General features: G+C 42.5%; 1 protein-coding gene across 1 annotated transcript; it reads right to left on the bottom strand.

The window, feature by feature from the left end:
- Nucleotides 1-274: 274 nt before the first annotated feature.
- On the bottom strand, nucleotides 275-625 carry LOC138876295 (uncharacterized). The gene has a single exon (XM_070155207.1). It carries the CDS (start codon nucleotides 623-625, stop codon nucleotides 275-277), a length of 351 nt encoding a protein of 116 aa, XP_070011308.1.
- Nucleotides 626-13,787: the final 13,162 nt, after the last annotated feature.

The following is a 13,787-nucleotide window of genomic DNA, read 5'->3' as shown; positions in this document are numbered from 1 at the left end:
GGTCCAAATTCCAAGACTTAAGCCTTCATTTAGGGACTAAGTGTCCCAAAACACTCCAAAAACCAAAATGAAACCTCCCGACAAGTCACAATAGCAGAAACAGATACGGGGAAAGCAGTTAATAGGGGATCGAGGCTAAAACTCTTAAAATGGTCGGCCAAGTCGTTACATCCTCCCTCTCTTAAAACAATCATTTGTCCTCGAACGAGCATAGAGACATACCTGAAGTGGTGAAAAGTTGAGGATAACGGCTGCGCATATCCTGCTCGGTCTCCTAGGTCACCTCCTCGAATGGCTGACCCCTCCACTGAACCTTCACTGAAGCAACATCCTTTAACCTCAGCTTTCGAACCTGCCTGTCCAATATAGCCACTGGCTCCTCAATATAGGATAGATCCTTGTCTAATTGGACTGAACTGAAATCCAACACATGAAATGGATCGTCGTGATACTTCCGGAGCATAGAAACATGGAATATCAGATGAACTCTTGCTAGTCTGGGAGGTAAGGTTGTCTCAAATGGACCAATAAACCTTGGGCTCAGCTTGCCATTCTTTTCGAACCTCATAACACCCTTCGTAGGATTCCCAGAGCAAGACCCGCTCTCCAACAATGAATGCAACATCGCAAACCTTCCGATCTGCATAACTCTTCTGTCAGGACTGGGCTGTGCGAAGTCTATCCTGAATCACCTTAACCTTCTATAAGGCATTCTGAACTAAGTACGTACCCTATAATCTAACCTCTCCCGGCTCGAACCAACCCACCGGGGACCGACACTGCCTCCTATACAGTGCCTTATACAGTGCCATCTGAATGTTGGACTGATAAATGTGTTTGTAGGCAAACTCCGCAAGTGGCAAGAAATGATCCTAGGAACCTCCAAACTCCATCACACATGCACAGAGCATATCCTCAAGAATCTGAATATTGTGCTTAGACTGCCCGTTCGTCTAAGGGTGAAATGTTGTACTTAACTCCACCCGAGTACCCAACTCATGTTGTACCGCTCTCCAGAACCGTGATGTAAACTACGTACCCCGGTCAAAGATGATAGATACCGGTACGCGATAAAGCCTAACGATCTCGCAAATGTAAATTCGAGCTAGCTGCTTGGAAGAATATGTAGTCATCATAGGAATGAAATGAGCGGACTTGGTGAGCCTGTCCACAATCACCCAAATTGCATCAAACTTCCGCTGAGTCCGTGGGAGTCCAACAATGAAATCCAGAGGGATTCGCTCCCATTTCCACGCCGAAATCTCTATCTTCTGAAGCAACCCACCTGGCCGCTAATGCTCATACTTCACCTGCTGGAAACTTAGGCATCGAGCCACATACTCTACTATGTCTTTCTTCATTCTACGCCACCAATAATTCTACTTCAAGTCCTGATACATCTTCGCGGCACCCGAATGAATGGAGTACTGCGAGCTGTGATCCTCCTGAAGAATCAACTAACACAAATAGTCCACATTAGGCACACATAGCCTGCTCTGCATCCTCAATGCACCGTCATCCCCAATCGTGATCTCCTTAGAATTACCGTGCTGGACGATGTCCTTAAGGATAAGTAGATGGGGGTCATCATACTGACGTTCCTTGATACAATCATAAACAAAAGACCGAGAGACCATGCAAGCCAACACTTGACTCGGCTCAGAAATAACCAATCTCACAAACTGGCTGGCTAAGGCCTGAAAATCCAATGCCATGGGCCTCTCTGCTACTGGTAGATATGCTAAACTCCCCAAAATCTCTACCCGCCAACTCAAAGCATCGTCCACCACATTGGCCTTCCCAGGTTGGTACAAAATGGTGATATCATAATCCTTAAGAAACTCTAACCACCTCCTCTGACGCAAATTAAGATCCTTCTACTTGAACAGATACTGCAAACTCTGGTGATCGGTGCAGATCTCACAAGGAACACCGTACAAACAGTGCCGCCATATCTTTATGGCATGAACAATAGCTGTTAGCTCAAGGTTGTGGATATGATAGTTCTTTTCATGCACCTTCAGTTGTCTAGACGCGTAGGCAATCACCCTACGGTCCTGCATCAACATGGCGCCGAGAACAACTCACGATGCATCACAATAAATAGTATACGATCCCAAACTTAAAGGTAATACCAATACTGGGGGTGTAGTCAAAGCTGACTTGAGCTTCTGAAAGCTCTCATTGCACTCCTCTTTCCATTTGAACGGAGCACCCTTCTGGGTCAGCCTGGTCATAGGCGATGCAATAGATGAGAATCCCTCAACAAACCGACGGTAATACCCCGCCAAACGAAGGAAGCTCCGGATCTCTGTAGCTGAGGATGGTCTAGGCCAACTATGCACTACTTCCACGTTCTTCGGATCCATCTTAATCCCTTCACTAGACACCACATGACCCAAAAATGCCATGGAATATAACCAAAACTCACATTTTGAGAACTTTGCATATAATTTCTTCTCCCTCAAGGTCTGAAGCACAGCCCTCAGGTGCTGCTCATGATCCTCCCAACTCTGAAAGTACACCAGAATGTCATCAATAAAGACAATGACGAATGAGTCAAGATAAGGCTAAAATACATTGTGCATCAAATGCATAAAAGCTGCTGGGGCATTGGTCAGCCTAATTGACATCACAAGGAACTCGTAATGGCCATATCGAGTCCTGAAAGTAGTGTTCGGGTTATCTAGCTCCCGAATCTTCAACTGATGATCATTTAAATGCAAGTCAATCTTGGAAAACACTCCGGCACCCTGTAACTGATAAAATAGGTCATTAATATGAGGTGAAAATACCTATTCTTCAATGTGACTTTGTTCAACTGGCGATAATCAACGTACATACACATAGAGCCATCCTTTTCTTCACAAACAAGATAGGAGCATCCCAAGGTGACACACTAGGCCGAATGAAGCCCTTATCAAGCAATTCCTATAACTGTTCCTTCAACTCCTTCAACTCAGGAGGGGCCATATGATAAGGAGGAATAGAGATGGGCTGAGTGCTCGGCAATAAATCAATGCCAAAATCAATATCTCTATCGGGCGGCATACCCGAAAGATCAGCTGGAAACATGTCAGGGAAATCCCTCACTACTAGGATTGACTCAACTGTAGGGGTATCAATACTGATCACATAAGCTAGATATGCACTGCATCCCTTCTCAACCATTCGTTGAACTTTAAGAAATGAAATAAATCTTCTAGGAGTGTAAACTAAGGTATCCCTCCACTCTAATCGCGGTAAACCTAGCATAGCCTGCATCACGGTCTTGGCGTGACAATTAAGAATAGCATAATAGGGAGATAAACAGTCCATGCCCAAAATAACATCAAAGTCTTCCATGCTAAATAATAAAAAATCGACTCTGGTCTCAAAACCATTAAGAGCAATCAAACACGACTAATACATGTGGTCCATAATAAGAGAATCTCCCACAGAAGTAGACACATAAATAGAGGAACTCAAAGAATCCTGAGATATGCCAAAATGCGGGGCAAAATAAGATGACACATGAGAATACTTAGAGCCTGGATCGAATAGAACTGATGCATCTCTATGACAGACTGGAACAACACCTGTAATGACAGAATCGGAAGCAACCACCTCTATACGAGCAGGAAAGGCATAGTATCTGGCATGGCCTTCCCCTCTAGGGTAGGCTCTACTTCCCCGAACTCCACCTCGTACTGGCTGAGCAGGTGGAGTGGTAACTGGTGCTGTAATCATAGCCTGAGGACCTTGAGGAGCACGCTATGACTGAGATTTCTTTGGAGGTGTACCCCTCCTAAGTCTGGGGCAATCACTCACCATATGGCGAGTGTCGCCACACTCAAACCAAGCTTTAGGAGGGCATGGTTGATGTGGCTGACTCGGGCCATATCTGATGGACTGACCGCTAAAAGAACCTCGTGTAGAAGGCACGCTAGATACTGGAGGTGCATAATAAGGCTCCTTAGGCCTAGAAGGGGATGGAACACCACTGGAAGCTAGAAAAGTTGAATGAACGGGGCGACTCACATAATCCCTACCATGTCGAATGCAGCTGGGGCATGAGCACCAGAATAATGGCCAGACTCTCGAGACCTCTTGGCCTCTCTCTCCTCCCTATCCCAAGCAAGCATGCTCTCCACTATCCTAGCAATACTCACCACCTGCTGATACCAGATATCCACCTCTAGCTCTCGAGCCATGCTAGTCCTAATGCTAGGATGGAGTCTCTCAATAAACTGACGGACCCTCTCTCGAACTGTAAAAACCAAGGTCAGTGCATGTACAACGAAGTCACTGAAACGGACTGCATACTCTAAAACAGTCATAGCACCCTGGCGAGTGCTCAAACTCCACGCCCCATTCGTCCCTGAGGCTCTGGGGACATACTCTCTCAAAAATATGTCCGAGAACTGAGTCCATGTAAGGGAAGGTGCCTGAGCCGGACTGTCCAACTAATAAGTACGCCACCACTGATAGGCTACTCCTCGAAGCTAAAAAGCTGTGACAGAAACCCCACTCGCCTCTGCTATGCCCAGAGTGCGGGGGGATACGGTAGCACTCCTCCAGAAATCCCTGAGCATCCTCTGACGCTAGACTATTGAATGTAGGAGGGCCATACTTCTTGTACCTCTCGAGCCTATGCTTCTCCTCCTCGGAAACTGTTGCCCTACCCTCGGGCTAAACTAAGGCTACAAGTGGTACCGCTATAACCTCTAGAATCTGTTCAACCTGAACCCGCTGCTCGGGAAAGCGGGCGGCGGGAGTCTGTGCTCCTCCCCCGACTTGAGATGTGGCAGGAGCGAGGGGAATCAACCCTACCTGAGCTAGAGTACCAAACATGCTCAGGAACTGCGCAAGTATCTCCTGAAAAGCTGGTGTAGTAGTAGTAGGCACCTCAGGTGCCTGCGCTGTAACTGGAGCTGCTGGTCTCTCCTCTGTAGAAGCTCGCTCGGGTGCTCCGGCTGCACCACTTGGGCATCCTCAGCCTCTACCCCATCCTCGACCTCGGGCAGCTCTAGCAGAGGGCGCGGGTGCCTGGTCATCTCCGGCTGTACGTGTCATCACCATCTGTGAGAGAATAGAAGACAGAAGTTTAGAATTTCGAAGTCAATAATCTCGCAAAACAAGGAATCAAATGAAGTAAAATTTTCCTAATAGTTCCATAGCCTCCCAAAGATAAGTACAGATGTTTCTGTACCGATCCGCGAGACTCTATTAATACGGCTTGTAACTCACGACTTCTATGAACCTAGAGCTCTGATACCAACTTGTCACGACCCAAGTTCTCCCTCCGTGAATCGTCGCTACGGCACCTAGTCTCTACGACTAAGTAAGCCTAACATTGCAAAAAATGAGATATAAGAAAACAGTAAGAAATCAAGATGTCGCTCGGCATATACAATAATCGCTCTCAAAATGTACATTAAATCTCCCAAAAGTCGAAACATTGTAAGTCACAAACTACAGAAAGAAAATAGTATTTCTATACTCCAGAATCTAACAAAAACGAAATATAAGAAGTGTTTGACATAGGGAAGAGTAGAAAGGGGCTCTGAAGCCTGCGGACGTGGAAATATACCTTAAAGTCTCTAAAGATGTCTCGTCTCACTAATAATGTGGCTGATAAGCGGTACCTGGATCTGCACACTGAAAAACATGTGCAGGGAAGGGCATGAGTACACCACAACGGTACCCCATAAGTGTCAAACCTAACCTCGGTCGAGTAGTGACGAAATCAGGTCAGGGCCCTACTGGTATATATAATAAGGCAAGGCATGACTAAATATTGCAGTAACATAAAGACTGAAATTTAACAGTAAGAAATCACAGAAGGTAATAGCTCAGTATACAGAGATAATAACATAGGATTTCTCGAGATACCGTCTCGTAGTCCCAAACTTAAAAATGCAGCGAGATCTCCTGAAATATTGTTCTGTAGTCCCAAATTAAATATGCAGTGCAGAGGGATCTCCCGAAATACCATTCCGTAGTCCCAAAGTAAATATGCAGTACAGAGGGATCTCCCGGAATACTGTTCTGTAGTCCCAAAGTAAATATGCAGCTCAAACAATAGAAATACAATTACAATACAGAATCCTACAATTTAGACTAAGTACAAGTCAAGGAAGAAGTAAGGAATTCACTAAGCATGCTGCACAGAGTTCAGATACGCAATTAAGACATGTAGACATGTTGTCCTAAACTAAACAAGATAATTACATATGCTAGTGTAGCTCAGTTAAACGGTAACAAGTATTTTACTTAATAAAAATGAAATTTTGCAACAAATAGCCTGTGTACGCACGCGTCACCTCACGTACACGTCGCTCATATATCAAAAATAGTACCAAATCCTAAGGGGAGCCTCTCCCCCAAAGGTTAGGCAAGCCACTTACCTCAAACCAAGCTCAATCAAATTAGTCACAACGCCTTTCCCACAAATATCCGGCTCTGAGTGGCCCAAATCTAGTAAAAATCAATTACATAACATAAATATAACTACAAGAAACTAATATAGCTAATGAAATCAAAGCTAATACAAGAATTTGGAAAATCGCCCAAAAACCCACTCGGGGCCCACGTCTCGGAATTGGGTAATAATCATAAATTAGGAACATCCATTCACTCATGAGTCTAACCATACCAAATTTACTCAAATCTGATACCAAAATCTCGATCAAAACCCCAAAATTCGGCCTAAGAACTTTTCTCAAATTTTTCCCAATTCCTTACCCAAATTCCTTAATTAAATGATGAAATCAACTAGATTAATGGAATACAACCAAAAACAAATTAAGAATCATTACCCAATAGCTTCCTCTAAAAATATTTATCGCCTAAATCCGAACTCTCAAAGTCCCAAAATGAAAATAAGATCAAACCCTCAAAATTTTCTTTTTTCTGCCCAGTGAACTCGCTTCTGCGAACCTTCGACCACACCTATGAGAAAATCATCGCAGGTGCGAAAATCACTTAAGGGGAACTGGGTCCGCATCTGCGAGCCCGCACATGCGCTCCTCTTCCGCTTCTACGTGTCTGCTTCTGTGGATCTATTGCCGCACCTGCGACCCCAGCTGGACAGGGCCAAAGTAGCTTCTGTGGCACCGCACATGCGGCGCAAAGTGCGCAGGTGCGATTACACCAGGTGCAGCAGCTTCAACAATTGCATAAGTCTTAAACTTAATCCGTAAGCATTCGAAACACACCCGAGGCTCCCGGGACTTCGACCAAACATACCAACCAATCCTAAAACACCATACAGACTTAGCCGAGCCCTCAAACCACATCAAACAACACTAAAATCACGAATCATCCTCCGATTCAAATTTAAGGAACCTGAAACATCCAAATTCGACAACCGATGCCGAAACCCATCAAACCATGTTTGATTGATCACAAATTTTGCACACAAGTCATATTCAACCCTACGGACCTACTCCAACTTCCGGGATTGGAATCCAACCCCGATATCAAAAATTCTACTACCGGTCCAAATCTAAAAAATTGACTATTGCCATTTCAAGCCTAAATCAGCTAAGGACCTCCAAAATATAATCCGGATACGCCCCTAAGACCAATCACCCAACAGAGCTAACAGAATCGACGGAACTCCATTCTGGAGTAGTCTTCACATAGTCCGACTACGGTCTAAATTCCAAGACTTATGCCTCCCTTTAGGGACTAAGTGCCCAAAACAATCCAAAAACCAAAATGAAACCTCCCGGCAAGTCACAATAGCATAAAACAGATACGGGGGAAGCAGTTAATAGACGATCGGGGCTAAAACTCTCAAAACGACCGGCCGAGTCATTACAACGTAAATGACACAAATGTGCTTTAAATTATTAAGGACGACTTAGTTAAATGACAATAAATATATATTATTATAGTCATGTATAATGCGTCTTTTAGCCAAACAGCCCCTAATACAATATTCTCAAGTAATATGATATCCTTAACGTAAGCTTCTTCGGGACCGTAAATCAAGATGTCTTGTTCAATTGAAGTTGGAACGAAAGCAAAAGAAGGGTACGTAATTTATTTAACTTGCTTACATTCCTTCCTTTGCCAAATCAAAACCTATAAGGTAGATTTTTTACTGCTTTAATTGTTCACATGCATAATCCGCCTCAAATTTTCCTTAAAAATTTGAGAAGTTATACGAAATTCTTCAAATTACAAGCTCCAAGAAAAAAGTGAAACTTCACCGTAGAACTCTGAAACAAAGTTGAAGATACATTACACTTTGCTTCATGAGTAGCAAACACAATATTTTTCTGAAACTAAAACTGAACTTGAACTTAAAAAGATAAGTCAGAGAAAAGTGTGTACAGGGCACAAACTGGAGTAGTTCAGAGAGCTGAAACTCAGCAGAAGGCTTGTAATTGGACTCATTCTCTTGCATTTTCTGGTTTTTGTCACGATCCGGAATTCCAACATTCCATACCGTGATGGCACCTAACATTTCACTTGCTAGGTAAGCCAACGTTAGAGGATTATTAATTCCAACTTTATCCAATTTCAATAACATAGACAATTAAATTAAACAGAAGCTAAAAATGAATTTGCGGAATAAGATAAAACCCATAATATCTGATACATTTCGGATCTGGAGTCACGATTCACGAGCTTCTAAGATTTACTACAAATAACTCTAAAAGAAAATACAATTGTTCTTAAAGAAAGGAAACAGTAACATAAAAACTAGGAAGGGACTCCAGGATCTGCGGACGCCAGCAGAACTATCTTGGGTCTCCGACAAGCAAGTCCAGCTGCTAACCTCACGATCAGCTAGGGCCGGTACCAAAATATGCACTAGAAATGCAGAGTGTAGTATGAGAACAACCGACCCGATGTACTCGTAAGTGTCGAGCCTAATCTCGACGAAGTAGTGACGAGGCTATGACAAGACACTCACATAACAAACTTGTGCAGATAACAGTGCATGTACAAAATAACAACAAGTTACGGCTAAACATGTACTATTGGGAGGAGGACATGCTAAGGGGTACATGATAATAGGGATACATCGGAAATGATAACCAGAACAGTCAATATGCCTTCAACCGGTGAAAAACAAGTAACACAATAAAGAAAATTGTACGGCATCACCATTCGTGCATTTACTCTCAATCTCACAATGAAATAATGGTATCGCATGATATCACCCTTCGTGCTTTTACTCTCAGCCTCACAATATGAATCAATAGATATGACACGGCATCACCCTTCGTGCATTAACTCTCACAACATGGCACGGCCTCACCCTTCGTGCATTAACACTCACAATATGGCACAACATCACCCTTCGTGCATTAACACTCACAATATGGCACTGCATCACCCGTCGTGCATTAACACTCATAATATGGCACGGCATCACCCTTCGTGCTTTAACACTTACAATATGGCATGACATCACCCTCCGTGCCTTAACACTCTCCCTTACCTCATAACAATGAACAAGTATAAAGCAGGGAGATAGAATCAACAATAACAAGCCTGACTTCAACAATGATTCCACAATACCAATCTCAACTTTGGAATTAATACTCAATTATCACAAATGTCCGTAAACACGATAAGAACGATCAATTTAGTAAGTAACTAGTCTAATCATGGATAACAAGATCAAAGTAAGCAACAAACTACAAGGAACAAGCCCCACTCGCATGCTTAAATCCAACAACTACGCATAAGTACTCGTTACCTTACATATACGTTGTACCCAAAATCTAAACATGTAGCAAATAGACAAAGAAGTCTTAATCCTTCAAGTCAAGGTTAACCACGATACTTATCTCGCTCCAAAAGGTTCACTCAAAGCTCAATCACATATTTACTTCTCAAACAAGCCTCTGAACCAGTGGAATCTAGCAAATTACCAATCAAACGATTCAAATTAAGCCTTAGAAACTTCCCACGATTGCAAATGATTCAATTTAGGTCATTATTGAAAAAGTCAACAAAAGTCAACCCCCGAGCTCGCTTAGTCCAATCCTGAAGTTCAGAACAAAAACCGATTACTCATTCACCCCCGAGCCCGGTTATGTAATTTGTTTTGGAATCTGACCTCAACTTGAGATCTAAAACCCTAATTTACAAAAATCCCTATTTCTACTTCTAGGGCTCGATCTACGGCTGCATCCCGTGGTTTGGTAGAATAGACACTTCCAAGGATAGTCTATACACACAAACTCAATCTCGTTTTCCTAGGGTTATGATGGCACTATGTTTAAATTGACTTCCCTTCCCCTTCAACCTGCCCCAACTCCCTATATATATTATCAAATAGAAGAGTCAAATATAAGAAATGCAGTAATCCTACCCATTATGAGAGGCATCTTCCACTTTGTAATTGAAGGGTTCCAAACCTCGCTTCATCGCTCAGTCCCTTGCTTCTTTCCTCTTCTTTTTCCTTTCCAGCTCTTTATACCAATGTGATTTAATTCCACTAAAACCTTCAATTTCCACCATGAAATCACAAGATTTTAGGTTGAAATTTTAGGAAATATAGTGAAAGATTGAAAAAAACTAGTTTAGAATCACATACCAATGATTTGGGGAAAAGGTTCTTTGAAAAATTGCCTCTAGGGTTTCTTGTTTTGAAAATTTTGAAGAATGAGCAAAAATCTCGTCTAAGTCCTATTTGATCAGTTGCAGATGTCCCATTTGCGACCTGGGGTCCGCATTTGCGAACCTCGCAAATGCGAAGAATCCATCACAATTGCAAAGACCCTCACATCTCTGCATATAACACATTTGCGATGAAATGTTCCCAAATGCAAACGCTGACCCTCCGCAAATGCGACCACTTGATCGCATTTGTGATCTCTGCCCCCACCTGTCCCATTTTGCAAATGCGAAGTATATTTCACAAATGTAAACATCAAGTGGCCCAGCTCTCTTCGCAAATGCGATGAGTAGCTCTCATATGCTAACCCATCAGAGGTCGCAAATGCAATGCCTGATCTCGCAAATATGAGATCAGAGGCCTGCACCAGAACTGAAAATACCATCAACATTTCTAAGTCCAATTTTATTCTGTAGCCTATCAAAAACTCACCCGAGCTCTCGGGGCTCTAAACCAACTATGCACACAACTCTAAAAATATCATACGAACTTGCTCGCGTGATCAAATAGCCAAAATAATATCTAAAACTACGAATTGAACACAAAACCAAATGAGATTTTCAAGAAAATTTTGAAACTTCTATTTTCGCAATCGGACGTACGAATCATGTCAAACCAACTCCGTTTCTCACCAAATTTGACAGACAAGTCATAAATATAGTATTGGACCTATACCGTATTCTGGAACTAAAATACGGACCCGATATCTAAAAAGTCAAACTTTGGTCAAACATTTCAAAATCATTAAGCCTTTAACTTTCAAATTTCTACAAAGTGCAGTAACTTGGGCTAGGGACTTCCGAATTCGATTCCGAGCATAGGCCCAAGTACCAAATCATGATACGGATCCACCGAAACTATCAAAACACGAATCTAAATCCTTTTGCTCAAAACATTAACCAAAGTCAACTCAAATAGACTTTCAGGAAAAATTTCATACTTTCTCAATTGTTAACATAAAAGCTTTTTGGAAAGACGCCCGGACTGCGCACGCAAATGAAGAAAGGCTAAAATGAAGTATTTAAGACTTCAGAACACACAATTAGGTTCTAAAATATAAGATGACCTATCGGGTCATCAAATTCTCTACCTCTAAAACAACCGTTTGCTCTCGAACGAACATAGAAAAGTACTTGAGCTGGTGAAAAGGTGGGAATATCTACTCCACGTGTCCGACTCGAACTCCCAAGTAGCTGCCTCTATGGGTTGACCTCTCTACTGCACTCGGACTGATAACTCTTCGACCTCAACTGAAGAACCTACCGGGCTAGAATAGCTACCTGCTCCTCCTCGTAAGTCAAATCCTTGTCCTATTGGACAGAGCTGAAGTCTAATACATGGGACGGATCACTGTTGTCCCATGGAACATGGAACACCAGATGAACTGCTGATAACCCCGGTGGTAACACAAGCCTGTAATCCACCTCTCCCACTCTCTCAAGAATCTCAAAGGGCCCGATATATCTAGCGCTCAACTCCCCTTCTTTTCGAACCTCATCACACCCTTTATGGGTGATACCTGGAGCAACACTCTTTCTCTCTCCGACCATGAATGTAACATCACAAATTTTGCGGTCAGCATAACACTTCTACCTGGACTGAGCTATGCGAAGTCGATCCTGAATAATCTTGACCTTATCCAAGGCATCTCGTACTAAGTCTGTACCCAATAACCGAGCCTCCCCTGGATCGAACTATCCAATTGGCCATCGGCACCGGATAATTCCTCATAGGGAGTCATCTGGATGCTCAACTAGTAGCTGTTGTTGTAAGCAAATTCCGCAAGTGGCAAGAACTGATCCCACGATCCTTCAAAGTCTATAACACATGCGCAGAGCATATCCTCTAATATCTGAATGGTGCGTTCGGACTGTCTGTCTGTCTAAGGATGAAACGTTGTGCTCAACTCAACCCGCATGCCTAACTGACATTGTACTGCTCTCCAAAAGTGCAAGGTGAATTGTGTACCTCGATCAAAAATGATAGACACGGGTACAGCTTGAAGACGGACGATCTTCTAGATGTAAATCTCTGCCAACCTCTCAGAAGAATAGGTAACTTCCACAGGAAAGAAGTGCGCTGACTTGGCCAGCCTGTCACAATGACCCAAACTGCATCGAACTTCCTCTAAGTATGTGGGAGTCTAACAACGAAGTTTATAGTAATACGCTCCCACTTCCACTCAAGAATCTCTAACTTCTGAAGCAAATCACCAGGTCTCGGATGCTCATACTTTACCTGCTGACAATTCAGACATCGAGCTACATATGCAACTATGTCCTTCTTCATTCTCCTCAACCAGTAATGTTGTCGCAACTCCTTAATCCTTTCGTCAAACATTTCAAAATCATTAAGCCTTTCACTTTCAAATTGTTACAAAGTGTGATAACTCGGGCTAGGGACTTTCGAAATTCGATTTCGGCATACGCCCAAGTCCTAAATCATGATACGGGCCCTTCGGGACCGTCAAAACACGAATCTTGATCTATTTGCTCAAAACGTTAACTGAAGTAATCTCAAATAGACTTTAAGGCAAAATTTTCATATTTTCTCAGTTTTTAACATAAAAGCTTTCCGAAAAGACACCCGGACTGCGCACGCAAACCAAGGAAGGCTAAAATAAGGTATTTAAGGCTTCAGAACACAGAATTAGGTTATAAAACATAAGATAACCTATCGGGTCATCACAATTTTGCTCTTTTATGTTGTATACGTGAGTGCAATAGAAGGGATGGTTTAGTTACTACTCCCTATGATCCACAATAAGTGACCAATTTGCTTTTTTATTTTGGTCCAAAATACGTGTCCATTTATATAATCAAGAAAAAATTCAATTTATTTTTCTAAAATTACTCTTATGTACATATCCCTAAAAAGTCATTTACTCCTCACATTTGAGAAGAGAAGTAAGTGCTACTATAACTATAGTGCAATATTTAATGAAGGATAGTTTAGTCACACTAACTATTTTCGTCTAGAATTTAGTATTCCTTAATAGATGTGCCCAAAGCAAATGGATCATTTATTGTGGACCGGAGGAAGTAACAGAATAGTGGACGCCTCTTCGAGAGCCTTGAGCTTGAGAATTTCCATTGCTATCAAAATCTTGATTTCACTTTGAGATGCTATAAATGTCCGATCCTTCTTGAAAAAAATTCTC

This window comes from Nicotiana sylvestris, chromosome 8 (genome assembly GCF_000393655.2).
Source record: "Nicotiana sylvestris chromosome 8, ASM39365v2, whole genome shotgun sequence".
Taxonomy (NCBI): domain Eukaryota; kingdom Viridiplantae; phylum Streptophyta; class Magnoliopsida; order Solanales; family Solanaceae; genus Nicotiana; species Nicotiana sylvestris.
The sequence above is the reverse complement of the archived record's forward strand: the minus strand, read 5'-3'. Positions and strand labels throughout refer to the sequence as shown.

Bases quoted from the DNA above. Each gene is read 5' to 3' on its own strand.
- LOC138876295 (XM_070155207.1), bottom strand. From the start codon at position 625: ATGTTGCATTCATTGTTGGAGAGCGGGTCTTGCTCTGGGAATCCTACG.